Source organism: Aquila chrysaetos, chromosome 16 (genome assembly GCF_900496995.4).
Source record: "Aquila chrysaetos chrysaetos chromosome 16, bAquChr1.4, whole genome shotgun sequence".
NCBI lineage: Eukaryota > Metazoa > Chordata > Aves > Accipitriformes > Accipitridae > Aquila > Aquila chrysaetos.
The window spans coordinates 21,877,603-21,897,967 of NC_044019.1; the positions used below are offsets into that span (position 1 = coordinate 21,877,603).

The 20,365-nt window shown below is 34.8% G+C and overlaps 1 protein-coding gene across 1 annotated transcript in view; it reads right to left on the bottom strand.

Annotated features, from left to right (window-relative positions):
* Window positions 1-20,365, bottom strand: part of ELP4 (elongator acetyltransferase complex subunit 4) — a 156,700-nt gene that overhangs the window by 78,530 nt on the left and 57,805 nt on the right. The window contains exons 8-9 of the mRNA XM_030039850.2: window positions 8,822-8,930; window positions 6,002-6,108 (exon numbers count right to left, since the gene is read on the bottom strand). Coding sequence (XP_029895710.1) covers window positions 6,002-6,108; window positions 8,822-8,930 — 216 coding nt within the window. The remainder of the gene's footprint in view (window positions 1-6,001; window positions 6,109-8,821; window positions 8,931-20,365) is intronic.

A 20,365-nucleotide genomic window follows, 5' to 3' on the forward strand; every position in this document is an offset into this window, starting at 1 on the left:
AATACACTTTCTGTAACATTTCAGAAAAGTTCTGTTTCACCTTTGAACCAGGAATACCTGTAAAGTTTCATCCACGCTCCAGGCACTGGGCAGCCAGGCGGTCACACCTGTGTTACCCTCCGGCTTGGTAAAAGCAGGTTCCGTTCTGAGGTTGTAAGGCCCTAACATGGGGTCAAGTCTTGTAATGCCCCCAGTGCATGATCTTCAAATACAGAGTTGCTTTTATCTATATACGAAGGCATATTGACTAAGCTCCCAGTATTACAACATGTATCGTGTAGCATATATTAGCTTTGGTGTAACATTGTGTGAACTTTATCTCGGCGAACAAGAATTCATTTCTGTATTTTACTGACTGATTGCTGTAGAACTACCACCTCACTTAAATTTCTAATAAACCAATGTTTTGCCTTTTGTCAGCTCTCAGGCTCACAGAGTCTTCTTGTTAAAATACTGCCTAAAATAGTTCATTAATTCAAATGTGTTTGTTTATTTACAAAATTACTCAACTTTATAAACATCAGTGAAATATGATCAGGATTAGGGTGAGTCATTAAGGAAGGCTGATTCAAATTTTCTTGGAAGAAGCCTATAAGAAGTGATGCTATTAGAGGTACAGGGAACACTTTCTAATTCTCACTGATACAGAGGTTGGTAAGGCACATGTGTGTATTTTAAATATATGCTGATCCCATATGTACTGGTGACAAGGTTGATTTGTTCCTCCAGAAGAAATAGCTCATGAATAACCCTAAACCATTATGTCCATACCTGTTCTTGATGTGTTTAATGAATAATTACAAAATGTTTCTGGGAGCACAGTTCTGGCACTTGGTGACATCACCATCTCCTGAGTCACTTAGGACCAAACTCGTGCTATGCTAATACCACACTGAAGCACTGCAGACATCAGTTCTGACTTCGTTTTACCCACCTGTTTCGGTAAATAATCTATAGCAGTGGCTAACTGCCCTTCTCCTTTGCAAATAAGAAGTTTACCACAGTATAGTCTGCATAAAATAAGCAATGAAAAGGGATAGAATGAAAAAAAACAACCCCAAAACCACAGAGATTTCAGATGGAAGCTACCTATGATGTATTTCCTGTTTTTAATTGCCAGATTTACCATCTTTAAAGAAAAGAGTTTTAAGTCTTCTTCCAAATACCAATGCTGGACACATAGCATACACGTGAATATCTAGAGTTGCAATTAAATCTTGCTTATTTTGGCAAACGCTAATTTTCTGATAGTCCTTTATTGACAGATGAAGAAAGGACATTATTTTAATGTCTTTGGAATCATATATTTATTTTTAATCCTACATAGACTCAGTTGCTGGGTTTTGTGATGATGTTTCCTTCCAAAGACATAACCTTTTACTCTGGCAATTACCACCAGGAAAAATGCACTGCAGAGTGCTCCATAGTACCATACTGTATCTGCCTGCCACTGAGAAACCAGCAACTTCCCTGCCACAGGACTCCTCTAATTCTGACTTTCTTCTCCTCCTGTTAGGAAACACCTCTCAGAAAAGAATCTCCTGGAAACTTACTTATTTTTGCTGTGTGGCAATTCTCTAGGCTTCAAACTGAGCTGTCTTTTAAGGACTTTTATTCTGGTTTGCACAGGTGTTACATAGCCATTAAAAAGAAAATCACATTAGCTGGCTCTTACTTGTGTATTGATCAAATTAGAAAAAATAATTCACAACAACTATTTATTAGACAAACTATATTATACAACTTGTAGGAAAAAGCTTATTCTCTATACTATTAACAATTGACTGTTACCTGAAGACTCAAAAAATCCGCAGTAAAGCAAAGCTAGGGAATTAACCCCCCCCCAAACTTTCCTATTTGCAAACATACTGAATTTATCAAAAATTTTAACTTTAAATACATAATTTCAGAGGTTTATGTTGACCAGACAGTAACAAAGGGAGTTAATCAAATATGAATCTTCTCCAACTGTCTTGTCAAACCAGGTAATGATGTCCTGCCAGCCAAACTCAGAGGGAGCATGTGAAACAAATACAAAAGTAAACAGGCCTTAAGCTGCCCAAGGGAAAGTCAGCAAGATGGCAATTTCAATCATTTGGAATAATACTAAAGCAGCCTTAGGCTTCTCTCAGAATGGAAACATGTCACTGTTACTGCAATATTTCAACAAATCAGACTGCAAAAGAAAGGAACACTTATGTAATCGCAGTCGTGGAACAGTGCTTTACGCAATGGTGAGGTGGAAAATAATTAACAGGAAATATCCCTTTTGCGCCTGATTGTAAATGTACCTAAATAACAAACAACATTTCCTTAGAAATTTCGAGGAGTGAAAAAATCAAATTTAGGCACAGATTCCTTTAGTTTTGATACAGGAGGCTTTGGAACAACAAAGATAAAGTTCTATCAAATAAAACTGAACATAATGTTCCTACAAACTTTATCAAATGTTGATAAAAGTTACATTCAGCGCTACAAACAAAGCAAAAAGTACTTCAAGAACAATTCTGCTGAAAAGTTTCATTAAGATGAACGGGTTGTCATATCATTTAACTGAGAAATCAAAAAATATTTCAAATATTTGGGGAACTTACCTAATCAGTAAACTTTCAGTATGTGTCTAGTCATGTAGCCATCTTTTAGTCAATCATCAGAAAATCAAAGGCAAATTGGCATGACTCAACCCAAACTTTAATACCGCATGATTGTGTCGTGTAAGCTTGTTTTGTGCGAGGGCTGCTGTGGTTTTAGCAGAGAGATTAACGACCGGACCTAAGCTGGCCTCCAAACCTTGCCCTGCTGATGCCTCAAGCCCTTTGAAGTCTGACCATCATACCTGGCAAAACAACAGTGGGAACTAGGCTGGTGTCAGATCTAATCAAGTTTCCTGCCTCAGCATAGCTAACTATGGGGTACACTAATTGGCCCAATTGCGGATTATACCTTTTGCTACAGATTCAAGACAATAATTTAGTCAAATGATGGTTTTTATCTCCTTCTAATTAAGATTCCAAAGTGGGAAGAAATAGGATTAGACAGGCTAACTTCAAAATTGTGTCCTTTAAAGTGGTATGCACATAAGATAGATCTCTAATAATATTGCATATAATAATATATTGCTAGTAACTAACATGAAGATTTGGCAAAGCTTGATACGGCTACTGCACCTTTTACCATAAACGTCTAAGTTTTCCTGGAAAGGGTCGACCTCATAATTTACAAATGGAAAATGAACACTCATAAATATTCATTAAAAACCATTTTCATCCTGAATTTAAAAAAAATCCCTTTAGAATACATTTCAGTCAATCTTATTTTGATGAAGAAGATACAAGAAAAACTGAAACAGTTAAATGATTCTGCAGACTCTAAAGAGGCGGAGTCCCTCCCACAACACTGCAATCTAATAAAACAGATTTGACATTTAAGGTTTTTTACTGATGAGGGCCAAACCATAAAGAGTTATTTAACTGGTGAGCAATCCAGAGATGAGAAAATCTGTGTCCCATGCTCTTATTTTAAACTGTAAAAAAAGAACGGTCTAGTGATGAAAATCCTTCTTGGAGAAATTTTACCATAAATCATAGGTTGTATATTTCTAACTTTTCTTAAGTTTTTATGCTTCTTATGATTTTAAAGTGGCATTTCAAGTAGAGGTCAGTATTTTTACCCTAAATTGTGTATATAACTAAGCAGAAGCATTCCAAAAACTGTAACGTACTCAAAACATATTTTCATTTCACATTTAAGCTACATACTAAAGAAGTCATAAACTTAGTTGTACTTTGTATAAATCACACTGTTGCTTGTAACGCACACTGTTGTGCTGCTTTATGTTTTTACCACCAGAACCAAACCTGACTGCTGACTCATCACATTCTAACTGCAGAAACCCATTTTAGAAGACTGTATTCACATCCCTTCTTAATTCAATTTTCCCTTGCTCCCATTTTCTTATTGACCTCATTGCTGTAGTCAGCCTAGCTGTAGTCTGCCTCCCCTAATAGTATGAGGAAGAAAAACATATGTATTATAGATCAGTGAAATGTGTACAGGAAGATCACAGTAGGACAGTGATATAACATGTTCAAAAAGGGCTAGTTTGTGTCAGTTCAGCTTACAGAAAGCATATCTCTAACAAAACCTGAAGTTATTCAAAAGGGGCTGCAGCTCAGCAATGAAGGGAGAAATTGTACAAGTGGGTCATCTACGCATGTCTAGGGCAACAGGTTGTTTCAAGAGTTCCACTATACCCCTGTTCCCAATGCTTCTGCCCCATGGCTAATTCAATTCTTTTTACAGAGCCTCCTGCTAAGGTATTTTTTTTGCTTCCAATTTACATTACAAATTAGAATCCTAAATTCAGATGACTGAAAAAATTATATTCTGAGTCAGGATTCACAGTGAGGAAAAAAAACCCCAAATATGCTAATTCATAGCTATAATAAATGAGAATTTATTATGCTGTGAAACGAGGGTGCACGCTTCTTTGCACTTCTGAAAACAGTAAGAACATTTGTATTTTAAAACCAAACACAGACTATTAAGGTTTTTGTTTCTAATGTACTGCTCAAAAGCAGCCGTTAAAATGGTTTAATACCTCACAATGCCTGGTTTCACTAACCGCATTCTCTGGAAAGTGAGAAACATTATAAAGGAATGCCTTTAGGAAAAAAGCCCTCCTTTACGTATTTGCCTTTAAGTGGCTTCTGAAGAGGATACCTCTAGTTGAGAAACTTCTAGCACTCATGCAGAGATGACCTGCATGAAGAACTGGCTGCCTGATTAACTATTAACTACTCTCAATAGGATTAGATAATTAAAGACATTGATGACCATTAATTAGGAGGAGGGCACCTTAATTTGTCACTTGATAGGGCCCTTTCAATGATTTATAGGTTAGGGCTACTTGCAATTGTGAAGGGGAGGAGGCAGTGAAGAGAGAGAACCCTTAAGTTACCTTATCAAGTGGCCAGCTAAAAAGGGCAGAGGGTCAAATAAGGGCCAAAGTGGTCACTTAAGGGTGAAGTCCCAAACACCAAAGCAGTGCCAAGCCACATTGACCATCATTTGGTGATGGAGTAAAAAATATGCTAATTTATTGGTGGCAATTCTCTCTTTTTATGGTTTCAAGCAGTTAAGACAAGTGGTCTGCTTAAGAGCTTTTCATTTGAAAAGAGATTAAACAAAATGGTTTGTCAGGGATGCTTGGCTGTTTTATGTCTTTGTTAAAAAAAATTTGCCCAGACTGTACCAATGACTATCACATCACCCCGAAAGCCATCTTCCATCTCTAAGCATTACTTGGTTAATAAATACATCAGCTCTAATTGCTTAATAGTGCTATGTTCATTTGCTCTTTAGCAAGATTAAAATGAAATACATCTTTTGTATTACTGCCTTCTATCAGGACTGTCTGCATAAAGGTCACAGAAAAAAGTTTAAATTTAGTAGGAAATTTACTTAAGGACATTAGTGTAAATGATACTGTGTTTAAAATGACATAAAAGAGCGAAAGGTGATTTCAGTAATGCAAAGAAAATGGTTTCTGAATGCTGATAAGGACACTTATCCCTCATACCACACACAATTTTAGGCAGCATTATACATTAAAATCCCTCTACTGGGGTAATAACATGTAGCTACTTTCCCACCCACTAACACAAGTAAGAGCAAGTCATTAACATTTAATTAAATATGCTCCTGACATCCTCAGGAACATGTCACGCTTTGTTATTGAAGGTTGTGGCCTACTTTCTATGTACATTTTAAACCAAAATAAACTATTTATAACGGACCAATTTAGTGCAGCAAATGAGACATTTTTAATCAGGAGGCATATTACAATATTTTATAAAACCATTCTGAACAGCAAAACCAGAACGAAATGAATTTACGACATCTGATGCATATTTTATGTATTTCACAAAACGAAACATAAGAGATGGGATTAGCTCCACCTTTTGGGTTCTAAATAGTGAAACAAAACTGTTTCTCTTACCTCAATGGTGAACAGCTTCCTTTTTAATCTAAAAGCAAGGTCCTTCGTGTCTGACACATCACAGATCAAGCTATTAAGCCGAGGAATCTGCTGTACGTGAACCAAACCTTGTGGAAAGAAAGAGTAAAGGAGGGAAAAAAATTAAGAAAACGCTGTCATCCAGATGCATAAATTAGAGTCTTACAGCAGAATTCTGTATATTTACACACACTCATCCTCCCCTTTTTAAACTGGCGCTTACTACCAGGAGCAATGAAGCAAACGGTGCGATTATACTCAAGTAATCAAGCAGAATAAGATAAACAGAGATCCTTGTGCGAGGAAAACTAATTGCACTTTGGTACAGAAGTACAGATGTAAAGAGGGATCTTAATACTTGTCAAAACTACAGCCGGTTTGTGTGTGATTTTCTCTTGTATTTACAGTAAGCAAATATGGCTATCACCTTGCATGCTGCCCACGGCACCACTGAGTGATCTTTATTTTATTAAATGCACCAGTAAGCAGCCAGCAAAACAAGGCTTATGGGTTACTGATAACCACTGAAGCTCTAATGAAAAGTACTTCATTTTGCACCCTGAAAATGACTTTAAAAAAGTTCCTGGAAAATGCTGATTTAGATCATGCTTTTCGATAAATTTTAACCCCCATGCCATCCTAGGAGAAATACGTTTTCTTCATGCAGGAAGCTTATATAGCTGTTCAGATGTTTTTAACAGTACTAGGTGCACTGCAAGCTCTGCATTCTGTCAGCTGCAACTCAAGCTGATTTTTTCTGACAAGGACGCTGGATGGTTTTTGTGCAGCCTAATATAGTTTCTGAACAACCTAAGGGTGATTTTCTACATCTGAAAACCAGGAAAATTCTACAGGGCTTCTCAATTACTGGCCTATATTTGCTATTCATAAAGCCAGCATCTCAATGGAAATACTGAACATTTAGAAAAGACATCTTACTTGAAAACGGCAGCTGTGAGAAAAACCCCAAACACTAAACCCCTAATTTAAAATAAGGCAAGTATTTTTTCAGGGTTTTATTTATTTTTTTAGAAGGAAGAATAAGGGAAGAAAGTTTCCTAAAATTGAAATACTTTAAAAAGCATAATCTTTATGGGTACTAATTACAAAAATTCTCAATAATATTAGAAAAATATTTTTACGCTTTGAAACCTTCTATCCCTGCCTCCAGTCCGGTGACATATAAGAATTATTTGTTTGGCTTTTGAGTTCAAAATCTAATTATTATATACAGGGACAGCACGTATAACACAGGGTTGCTTATATACAGTATTCTAAAAATTTTACTTAATGATCACCTATATCATTCTTTTGTTATTTTGTTGACTTTTCAACCATTTAAATTTGCAGGCAGCTTAATAAAATTATTAATGCAGGATTCATTAAATAATGCAATAATTTAATCAAACTTCTCCTGAGTAATGTCAAAATCTTCCATCATCTGCAGTAAACACATCATCTTAAAATATATTCTTAAGCAAAAAGAATCCACAAAGTTAAAACCGTTAAAAATACCTACTTTTAGAATGTTAAATTAAGGTGGCCTAAAAATCAAAAGCTACGTATATTGGCCTATAAATTTTATTACATAGTACAAAAACGATTTATTATACATTTTTACAGGAAACCAGGAAATAACTGCTAAAACACACATTGTCTTAAAGGATCTCTTCAGTACTGAGAAAAGGAGTATCAAATTGACAGAATTATGTTAGCATAAACAAATGCCACATCACGATTATACAGTTGGAAAAATAATTAGGCAAATTATTCTAGCTTTTGTTCATGGTTTCTTTTTCATTCACCTTTCTTCAGATAATGAAATGTGCACTATTTTCATAGTCAAAAAGATTTTTCTCTGATTTATTAATTACAGCCTGCATACACACAGTGGTGTCTCAACACCATCTTTGCTTCTTTTTCTACACATTCTGCTATGGAAAACACTGCCACATTCTCACATGTTTACAGCAGGTTTCGCATAAGCAGTTTACTTTCAACTAAGGGTTTCCATGGAACTACAGTAGTATCACAATAATAATAGCTGTAATTTATGCACACTCAGAGCACCGCTCCGGATTAGCTAAAACTGTTTGTTATTCACTGCTTTGGCTATGCATAACTTCTAATCTAATCTTTTAAAATTTAAATAGTTCTGCTGCAACAGCTAACAAAATCTTTGGGAAACAAAATGCAAGATTAAACACCATTACACATTTTGAAGATAAATCACTTGAAAGGCTACATGACTTTTTACCAAAATTAGTTTCATATTTTACATGCCACACATATCCACATTCATTTCCTTAAATACATAAGTGCTGTAACTTAAAGCTGAAAGATAGAACATTATTTTTAGATAACGTTTATATAGCACATCATTTAGCAGTTTATTCACCTTAATATAATATATGTTTTTCCATGTTCTCTATTTAAAACTTGGCAGATCAAAAGTATTGATTTCATGACAAGTTCAGCTCGCTGGTCAGATGATTGCCAAGCCTCCTCTGCATGTGAATTCCCCAAAGCCTGCCTGTTGAGATGTACATCTGATTGAGCCATGCCTCAGTAATACGGCTTGACAACATGCAAGGAGTTGCCATGTTTCCTTTGCAGCCTTAATGCACTTTACTGAAAATTTTCCTAACTCAAGACTGGTTAGCAAGGAGAAACATTTAAGGGGTATATTCTAAAATGAAATCAAATGCTACTTTATAGCAGATACCCAATTGGAGGGTAAGCCGCTAAGTGCCCTAGAAACACTCAGGGCAGACTTTCTGCGTTGCTAAAGATGGAACTTACCGTGGTAATCCTTGTATAACGGATTGGTTTCTCTCTCAGAGCCAATAAATGATTCAAGACCAACTACCATATCTGACAAGTTTGTTACACGTTCCATAATTGCTTTATTCTGTAAGACATGGAAACAAAATACACATCCTGAGATGAAAAAGGTAATTAACGTTCATAGAGTAAGCCTTGGTCTTCTCAATGACAAACTGTGGGGAAAAAATAGGTCATCAATACTTAGAAATTACGTTAGAGGGCTTTTTTCTTTTGAAAAAAAGAGACTTGAAATTTCTCTCTAAAGAAAACAAGCATTTGACAAGGAGAAACCATAAAAGCGCTAACTCAGCACTAAATTCATATTTTCCTAAATCTTCATACCATAAGCATTTGCTCACATCAGAGATATTTACAAGCTACGTGGCAGGTAAGTACCTCTCGTTGACTTCTACTATGAGTCAGATGCCCAGCTTTTGTTTGTGTTCTGAAAATCTTGGTTTTTAATACACTTAGGCATATAACCTCTAATATTTGGAGCAAGCACAACCCACCCGATTATTCGTTTTGGTCATCAGTCAAACAACATGGAAAACCAAAGCATTTTCTCCAGTATTTTTCTTTCTAAAAGTTCCTCTCTACGCAACATATGAATCTAAACCTTCCAGTTGCATTACCATTTCTCAATATGTTTGTGATTTATAAGTGATGCCTTATGTCTTGTGCAACAGTGTACTGTCGTGTGCCTTAAATAAGCTGTTTTCTGCAGAGTTTTCTTTTATATAGCAGAAAGCAACATTCAAAGGTCACAACAGAGATCTTCAGAGGTAACTCAGGGTAACATGTTCTTAAATGCTTCGATGATGTCAGTATTTAATGAGCAAAAAAAAAAAAGGAGACAAATCTGTGCTAAAAAGCAAAATATTTCTTTAAGATAAGAAGTAGTTATCTTAAAGCTGCCTGGACAGCTGGTATGCTCTTGTTCTTGATGGCTGTAGGTGCTATACCCATCATACTTTCAGGGGTATCAAGATCAATCACCTCAAAATACCCATTGCAAGTATGAAGAATTAGCTCAGTAGCTCCAAATTGTAGTTTTGTATTTTTTATTAATTTTAAAGCATTTTGTACATTCTGCACTTCTTTCATAAACTACACGACCGACGCTTATTATGAAAGGTCAATTTAAATACTGATAAACTATTTGATAATAACAATTTATAAAGTAATTAGGAGAAGGGAAACATCCCTAGATATGTTAGAAAAGTCTATGCATTGTACTGACATACAGGTTTATTAAAATGGTGACCAATACACCAATTGCTTTCATGAACACACGTTTCAATAACAGCGTATTTCCTAGCCACATAGAAGCCTACGGAGCAGACGTGAAAGGTGAACATTTCCTACTCCCATCAAATAATAATAATCTGAATTCTGTTTTTTGACCGCTACATAAAGTAACTTGTGCCTGTCCTGCACAGCCCAATCTGCTCAGGTTACAAGACCTAAATCCACTGATCCCATGGTACCTTTACACCCCCTCCCTTCCCCACCTTATGGGCCAGATGGCATTAAATCCTGGGGACTGGTCTCTTTTCAAAGCCGCTACTTGTGCACAGGCCAAAATGATCTATCCCTATGGAATCAGGGAACTTCAATTTTACCTACAAAGTCTAATGATGGATAATTATAAAATAGTGTTATACTACAGAATTTCCTTTCTAAGGAATAACATAAATGATCTGAGTTAAAAGAACACTGCCTACACATCAATCCCTAAACTTTGTTATTATATCCACCCCTGAAATATTAAAGCTGACTTGCAAAGTATTTCCTCTTCTAGGAAGAGAGAGACAGTATACTGTATTTTAATGGAAACTTTTGGTCACATTGTTCTACAGAGGCAATCACAGAAAGATCATATAAATATAAATATGAAGTAGCCAGTGACCTCTATAAATCCACAGACCAGAAATTACTGTATTTTGCCAGTTCTTCAGCAGGCTGCTGGATGTTATTTGTATAAGCAAGAAATACAAAATTGTTACATAAATAAACACTGATGATTTCTGGAAGCTAACCTAAACTCTTGGTATAGAAAAAATATTCTATCATTTGAGAAAATGTTTGCTGTCCATTAATTTTTTTTGCTTGCTGGTTGTGATAACAATGGGTTACAAAAACTGTGGACAGAAAGATGCTCAACCATCAGCAAGGTATCCTCATCATTAACAGTCCTGCATATCATGAGAATAGCATCTTTCCTATTTGGTCTTAATTCTGGAAAGATTAAAGTGAGGGATAGCAATTCAATATTTGCCTAATGATGCATACTTCAATATGTTGGTTTCAGCTCTTCTTCTGAACAGGTTTGCTTTCTTAAATCGTAGTCTGTTTGCCCATGTTGATTTTGTTTTTGTTTTTAAAGTGTGTCAAAATATTCTCCTGGCTTAATGCAGTGTATCTTGGGAAATATTTTGCACAGTGAATTGCCACACCAAATAAACATTTGCTTATGTGGCATTGTTGCCATAGATCTGTATCTATCATGTATTTTCTAGTTTGCAGTGTTCAGCACATTAATGTCCAATCAAAGCTGACGTCAGCACACAGATAGTTGTGATGTATGGCATACTGACATAAACACACAAATCATGTTGCCCCATCTGGGCCTGAAAATTTAACAGAGCTCCAGATCTTCCTCCAGCCCCATACAAATCTACCTCCTGCTTCTGGCATAAACTTGGCAGCTCTGGAGGTGAGCCAGGACATGGTTAGGAGGGAAGCCAGGAATGGGGAGATTCAGGGAAAGAGTTTGTTGGCAGCTAGAAGAGGTATTGTTTTAAATTACACTAAAAAATAAAAAAAACCCCAACCCAGTCCTGGAAAGTTTTCAGTTGTGCTAGGTGTACTGCAGTTTTTCTAAATTAGTTAGTTCAGCCAAAATGTAATTATTCTAACAACATGGTAGCAACCCTGTTGTGCAGGCTGGGCTGGGCATCCATTCTATATCTTACTTTGTGCTCACTGTTTTTGACAGACGTTTTCTTTTAAGCGCAAACTTGCAATATTTGGGCTCAACCAAAGTGTACTTTCAAAACAACATCTCAAGAAAATCCATGTAGCTAGTTGGATATGTAAATAGGAACCATACATACATGTTTAACCAGCTTTTGGGAAGGGCAACTATCAAAAAAGATTGCTTTGTCCTACTAATTTACTTGCAGAATCTACACAGCTTTGAGTAATTATCTGTGTGTAAAAATACTTACTTACAAATAAAACTATTAAAAATGTATCATCTTCTGTGTCTGAGTACAAAGCATGTTATTCTACCAACACAAATATATGTATAGCCTGTATGCTCAAACTTACATACTGAAATTAATACTGGGTGTTTCTACTGGATTAGCTTCTTAATGTACCACAATTTTATCATTACTACTATTAATCAAATCAATCTTGGTTCATCTGGATTCTGTATTGGGAAAAATCTGTCTTTTGAACTCTGCTCTAAATTTCTAGTTCTCCTCTGATTTCCTGTCAAATTTTTTCTAACACCCAGGGATATGTCCTCCCATTTTTATTTTGTCAGTTTCTAAAGAAATTAAAAACCTCACAAAATTTACATAATAAAAATGTTTAAATTCTCTGTCCTTGCGCTGCATTAAGTAAAGAAAACTCAAAGAATGGAAAATTTTCTTAGAGTGGCTTCAACTTTTATACATAGTACATACAAACAATCTCAAAATTTAAAAGGAGAACAAGAGACATGTTAAAAGATCTACAATGAGATCCAACTAGCACCTGTATAAATACATTAAGCTCTTGAATGACACGGGCTTTGTATAATTGTATTTGTATTCTGATCAACACATTAACATAATTTTAATACTGATTTATATATAGACTTGAAAATAAGGTATTTTAAGACTATGTCTCTTTTCAAAGAGACATTAGGCCTATATTTTGGTAGAGGGCTATATTTGTACCTTTACATTCTGATAATCTAATCCTATCACTGATTTTATTTTAAAACATATAACTAAGAGTTAATACAAACAAGTGCTAGCACTGAGACAAAACCCAGGTTAAATGGTGAGTTGGATATGTTCCGTATGACAGCACAGAATTTAGATGAATTCAGATACTCTCCCCAAGTCTAGGTAAAACTCTAATTGTAGGCAACAATTTGTGTTGTTACCAACAGGTGAGTCCAGTAATCCTGACACTTCATTTGAAAGAAGGTCTCAATAACAAACAGCAAGCAAGCAAGTCCATGCAAAGTAATATGAACCTTATGAACTTAAAAGCAAATTTTGGTGCGTGAATTTTCAAAAAAAGCTCAAAAATTGGTTGTGCTGTTTTTTGTTTCTGTTACATTCTGTCATAAAGCTGAAGTAAGCTTAGTACTACAACACAGGCAGCCACATCGGACTATAATGAAACACTGTCTGGATATTCAATAGATGAAATAATTCCTGGTATTTTCTTAGAGATTATCACACAATGATGTGGTAATGTCTTCACAATATACAAATATTTACCACTTGTCATTACTACTTAATCTCCAAAGGATTTTAAAGTGAAAAGATAAATTATTAATGTTAAGAAACATGGCTTAAATATTTATCACCATTTGTTAATAATTACTGCTCAGAATTACCCATTCACTCTATTTTGGTAAAAGAAGGTAGGTATTAGGCCCTTGTACTAGCTTTATAGAGAGATACAGTTTGTCCACTTTTTCATTATTCACGAATCCTGAAAATAAAAGATTAATAACTGTTCTGCCAAAAAGCATTATATCAGTAATTAACAAAGACTGTAAAGTATAAAATTCTATACTTATTTTGACTCCGAGTTGATTAGCACTGTTCTCAGTGCTTGCACACACCAAATCTACTAACTGAACTTTGAATTTTGGCTCTAAAATGAATGTACATTCAGACCACTGGAATATAAGATAAGCAACAGTACATGAACAAATTTTGGTATGTAGAAATCTGTATCAATATCACAAGAAAACTGAATACAAGCGTGATGTCTTTGCTGGAAGACATATATCCTGGAAATACACTTCAAGGATTTTCTACAAACTACAATGCCTTCAGTGATGAGAAATCCACATTTAGGGATTCTGACTGATTAGGCATCTTCTTTTACCTTTCAAGAACCTTACTGACTATAATAGAACTTAAGTAAAAATATCTGTTCATGTGGCTGAAATCACAGAGACATCAATTTTGGTTGATTTCTTTATATGTACACCGTATTACATTAGCTAATTTCAAGCAATGAATAGTATCTTTGAATAATTTTATACAAGTTACAGAAGCAAAGAAAGGACATGTAGCGAAGACACAAGCAGGTAATTAGATGCAATGTACTCGTAAAAATGGGAAGGGAGTAACAAAGCATCTGTTGGCCAATATGTTACACAATGTATTAATTCCAGATTTTGGTTGTTCCCTTAAAGTTGCTTTTAATAATGTTTTTCATGATAGTCTATATAAACTCAAGAGTCTTTCAACTGTGAAACTAGTCAGAACCAGTATTTTTGTTTCTTAAAAACTCGAAACGTTTGAGCCATGGTTTCCTTAACTTACGCCTAAAAAACTATCACTGCTATGGGAACTCTGCAATGTTATTATCAAATATATCAGATAAAGGTGAACGACACAGTATCCAATTACAAAATTCTGGATAAATTTTCAGGAAAAATAATCAGCCAGGAAATAAAAACTAAATATCACACACTAAAAGAAAAATCTTTGGATCTTCACTGAAGATGGATGGCCTGGACTTGCCTATTACTTGAACTATAAAAGAATCTAATGCCAGCAAACCTTGGCACCCTACAAAATAAAAAGTATGTCTGTTTTGCCATTGGAGGGAAGACCTGAAGGCCAACAGTGAAATGAGTGATGACTCAATATAGATAAAACAAGCAAGTCAATAACAGTTGCTGCTGAGGCCTACAAAAACGAAAGTGAGAACAAAGACTATGTAGCCTAAATCAAACTGTCCATCTGTTGATCTCCAAGTCCTTTACAAAAGACAGGCAAGTGCTGCATTCCTCATTTACAAGTCATGTAACAAGCACAAAGATGTCATGTGCGTTGTCCAAAGTCACAAGCCAGTCAACAGTGAGCTGGGAACCGAACTCGGCCTTTCGTTGAAGCCCTGTCTACCCCCCTCTATTTGAGGCTTGTTTTAGGAAGCTGCATCTATGGCTTTGGGCTACCAGGAAGATGTTTGGTGGTATCAAGAAGATGATGTGGGAGTCAAAGCCCAGAAAGCTGGGTGCTGAAAATCCTGTTATTATCTGGCTGAAAGAGGTGACAGATGTACAGGGTATTAAAGGGTGACACTTTCTGAGCTGAATCCCTGTTCAGTGCTTTTCTCTTCTGACTATTTCCTTAGCATTCAGTAGCTGAAAGCACAGGCTGCATGTGCCTATGAATGGTTCTGGGATGCATCTACCTGCTGCAGTGGATAGGTGAAATAAGCCTGATTGAGCCCTTCTCCAGTGACAGGTGAGGAGCTGGGAAGAAATCAGTACAAGATCTGGGCTGAGATGAGCCCAGTGTCTCCCCTGAACACTATCTGGTCCTTATTAATGAGATTGTCTTATTGTTATAAAAGCTTATATATAGAAAACTGTATGTTATTACTTGTCTTTAATTATCACAAAAATGAAATGACCATTTGAACAGAATTGTTTATGAAATTAAACACATAAAATATTCAATGCTACAAGTTGGTTGTAGTGTAGTATAAAATACAGTTGCAAAAGTAGACTGACAGAATGAAAGTCATATTACAAACAAGCCATAACAAAACTGCTGAAATTAATGTATTTGAGACCAACTAAAATACTATGACTCCATTGGGAATTATTCATTATAAGAAAAGGTTTAGGAGTTCCTTTTGTTGCCATTTTGCCTGAAGAAAATGACATTGCAGTTTGCTTACCAATTCAGAAAGGCTAACTCTTGCTGCAACTTTAATTCTTTAAACAGTGAGTCGCATTTTATACACAGATAACCAAAAAGATCCTCCACTATTATTTCAATTAACGGTACACAAATATCAAAAGGAACATCTAACTGATGTTGGTAATCAAGTGGCAAGATTCTGAAATATAAAATCATTTAAAAAACTAATCCCTTATTCAGTATAAAATTATAGGCTGTCATCAGGAGCAGGCTGGCAAAGCCAGGTCCAGATGGGAAACTGGCTGGGCAATAAGAAGAGGTAGGGTGGAAATGATGGGTAGGCTGGAAACGATGGGAACCTAAGGAAAGACATGACTGCTCCCTCTGCTGGCAAGGTTCTCACCTGCTTTAATTTTTAACTAATGAGTAGGCATTTCTTTAATTATTTAGGATCTAGCCAATAAATAATGCAGAATGTTCCTTCCTCAGTCTGTTGCTGTGTGTTTGCACAATTTTGAACTTATGGTGCCCTATTTCACTAGAATAATTTGCCACAGAATTAAGGCTCAGATGGCTATCTAATGGTAGAGTTACTGGCTTTATATTTTAATTGTTCATAAAATGAAAGGCAAGATTAAGCTATTTAACCTTCAAAATATTCTATTTTACAATATATGCACATTTTGTATTTAATTTACATATTTCATAATATTATGATAAACTGCTCATATCGTACTATAACAAGAGCCCTTTTATGTAGCAATAAGATACTATAAAATGAAACATTCTGCAACACAAACATACTAAATTGCACGTCATACCAAAAAAGTGCCCTTCTTCCATGAATAAAATGCATGACCAGAGAATTCAGCGATAATGTTTGTATTAAAACTTAATTAAAAGATGAAGATAAGTCATTCATTACTTGATTTGTGATATAAATTAATAGCTGCAGTAAGAACATTTAGAAAAAATCTGTTCTAGGATTTTGGCCTACAACCAGAAGCTCCCAGAACAGGAGGGATCAGCTTTTTTTGCCCACTGTTCTCATCTGAATCCTGGCTGAAAAGCTACTCCAGCTCCCAGCTTTCCAGAAGGCTCCATCCCAGGAATCCTCGCCTGCCATTTGGTTTGCTGATTTTAATCTCACAGGACTTTCTTACAGTGGCTCCACTATGCTGAACTGGCACTTGCTCCTAGAAGTGAGTTATTATTAAACTTGTAGGTCAATTGTGGCACTAACAACTCTTTGGAAGCTTTCAGCCACGGTGTACAATTTGCTGGTCTAATTAAATATTAATTCTAAGTGTTACATTCTGTGGCTAAGAGCTTTTATTTTCCATCATCAGTCTGGAAGAGAAAGAGGTTACAAGGCTAATTTAATCTTTTTTTTTCCCTAGCATTAAAGCTTAACTACACAGGCACAAAAACATCATTAAAGATGCAGTATTCCTTTTTATTATGATTATATTGTAATTAATAGAGCAGGTCTAAACAAAAAGACATAAAATTAGATTCTGAAATTTCAAGGTTTTTAAACAACACCAAAAGTTCATATAAAAATGTTTCTAAGCAAACAATGCACAGAAATTCAATATTCAGTTATTTGAAAATCATTTAAGATGGGAAATACATATGCAATAATTTAAATGTAAAATAGTTTTACACAAAATTATTGTTCTTTGTTCTGAAATATAAGAGACAACAGATAAACCCCATATTTAATGCTAGAGTCACAGGGCACTTTTTTCAAGAACTTGTACTTCTACTCCTGTGAAAAAAATAGTTTTGCTTCAGAAAAACAATACTACCATCCATTTTCCAAGAGAATTAGTTGCTTAAAGCGGATAACTACTTTGTCCTGCATTATTTAAAGTCACTCTTCTAATCTTTACTTATCAGTGTCCAAATGGGCTCAATACATGAGCCTCTTCCCTTCTGCTTCCATAACAGTTGTGTCCATGTCTGGACACTGGGCATTATATTAACTACTTAGTCCAGTAGCCAAAAGATTCCATATGCTTGAACAGATGACTATCTCCATACTGTGATGGGATATTTAACTGTTTAGGTCTAATATTGCAGTTGAAGTATTAGTTCTAAATCTCACCTTATTTTTTAAAGTTTTCATAGGTGTATTTTCAGATTATATACATAAAATGTAAAATAAAATCGCAATGTTGCACATACTAATTAACTTTTAATGTTTAACACATTCATTTTGGAAAAGTCATTTTTTTGATTAAAAGACTGTTGATGAAATGGTGATAAGGATGTGTATATAGCGTCCTTCTAAAAAGTAAAATTTATTAAAATGAGAAGGCTGTTTTAGGCATGCAATTTTAACATACAACGTGACTGTTCATCATTATATAGTTAAGTCAGTTAAAAGACAATTAACATGTGGGTACAAAAACATGCTTCAGATATATATTGTATTTGTTTTTGAAATGGGTAGTTGTTACCAAATCTGAAATGGTAGAGCTAGAATACAGCCTGTTGGCAACCATAAACTTATTTTATTAAACAACAAAATATTTCTATTTCTTCTGCAACTTTATTAGCAAATACTATCAACAATAATAGAAATTGAAAACAAAATTACTTACTGTCCCACAATTTAAATTTTGAATTGTATACTTCTCTGAGCTTCCTACTTGATCATAATTTTAAAGGTGCTTTTATAAATGTCTAGAATATCCAAACCAGAATATTCATATCTGAAAACTATGTGGATAACCCAAGAATACCTGTCATAAAATCATGACTCTCAATATTTTTTTGTGTGACTTAAACTGTGTTTCTCACATACAACAAAAAGCAACATGCAACATTAAAAAGCAAGTAAAAAAAACCCAATATAGAAAAATATAAAGACCATTTCATCTTCACAGTTTCTATTTTGCAGAGAATTTCGAAAGCTCACTTAACTATGATATAGAAACTACATGACATTTGATCTCAATACAAATTCGTGTGCAGCGGCTATCTCATCAAATACATTTATTTGAAGGTTATTCAGCATTTTACACTTGTGAACTCTTAGAAGTTAGAGTTCTAAGGCAGGCAATCACTCTTAGCTCTTGTCATAGGAATAAAGATTTCAAACTGTGAGAAATTCACAAGCTATAGGAGTTCACATCTTATAATCCTATATTAGCAATGGATTCTAAAGCACTCTATTGCTTGACTTCGAGTTTAGCTGCTAAATTACTCAGTGTGAACACAAAAGGCTATGGATGTGAAAAGGTTTGTTTCTGAATTTTTCTACACTGAACTACATACAGGGACTTATGCACTTCAGTGAATTCAAAGCATCAAAACATTAATATTGTAGGAAATTAATTTTTTAACATACTGGATGAAATAATGAAAATACCTTGCTAAAGAGAACTTCAGACTCTGAGGACAGGTTCTGTAACAAGACTTATTCATACTGACTTTTCATTAGTCAATTAATTTCCCTTGGTACATGCTGACTAATATGGTTGTTAGTCCTTACCAGTAATAGAGCTTCAAGTTCAAAATAAAGGATGGCTCTAATAAAAGTATTACACTTTCTCCCAGTGAAAATAATAACCTACTCAAAAAAATATTACTTAAGTGATACAAAATTGGGAAGAACAGGAACAGAATTATGAACACTACTTAGTATTTTTGGGGAAAGATGTTTTTGGATTTACCTGTGATTTCTAGTAATTAAAGAAAAAGAAGAAAATACAATAGGAAAATATTTTAAATTCTAATTTAGGTCTTTTGCAAGTATAAAACAGTGACATTAAAGTCCTTTAAGTCACACTCTGTAGCACAAAAAGTTTTTTTTTTTCAAATTAGGTACTAAAATGCACAGATTATCAACATACAGAAAAACAGTCCTTCCTATTTTCTATAATATTCCTTTAATTTGGAAAGTGTAACAACAAGTGAAATTCCTCTTCAGTCTGCCCTGCTTGATCAATGCTAGATTTTAAAAATGGAAGTAATTTTCCCTTTTCAAATGCACCATCTGATTTCATAGGCACAATACATTTTCAAGAAGCAGTAGAAAGACTTGAAAAATAACCTTCCATCAACTATTTTAATCATACTCGTAAGTATCTCAATATTTATTACCTGACAGACAGTGTAAGATAAGAGTATGTTCAATCGGTAGAAAATATCAATCAAGTAAAACTTGTCACACATCATCTGAATAAAATTCATAATTGGATAAGTTTTTAGTGTCATTTTCTTGAAAACCTCTTCCAGAATAATGTATTCCTATTTTTGTGGTTGAGAAAAGAGAATTTTCGTTTTTCTTCATGCACTGTTTGCACTAGAAGTTTCATCAATAAAACACAAAGAATCTAGTGTTCTTTAGTGGACTACAATTTCTTTACATTATTCTGAAAAAACTGTACACAGTTTTTTTGTCTTTTACAAAAATATAGTCTTACAGAAGACTGTGAAGACATTCAGTGTCCCATCAAACTGGGTGAATGAGCATCATCTTTGGATAAATGCAATTCAAAGTTATTAAATCCAAGACAATGAATATCTGGAATAATGAAAGAGCCACATTGGTGGATGTGTACCACAGAGGGAAAAGCATCAAGAAAAAATCACTGTTTAATGTTCA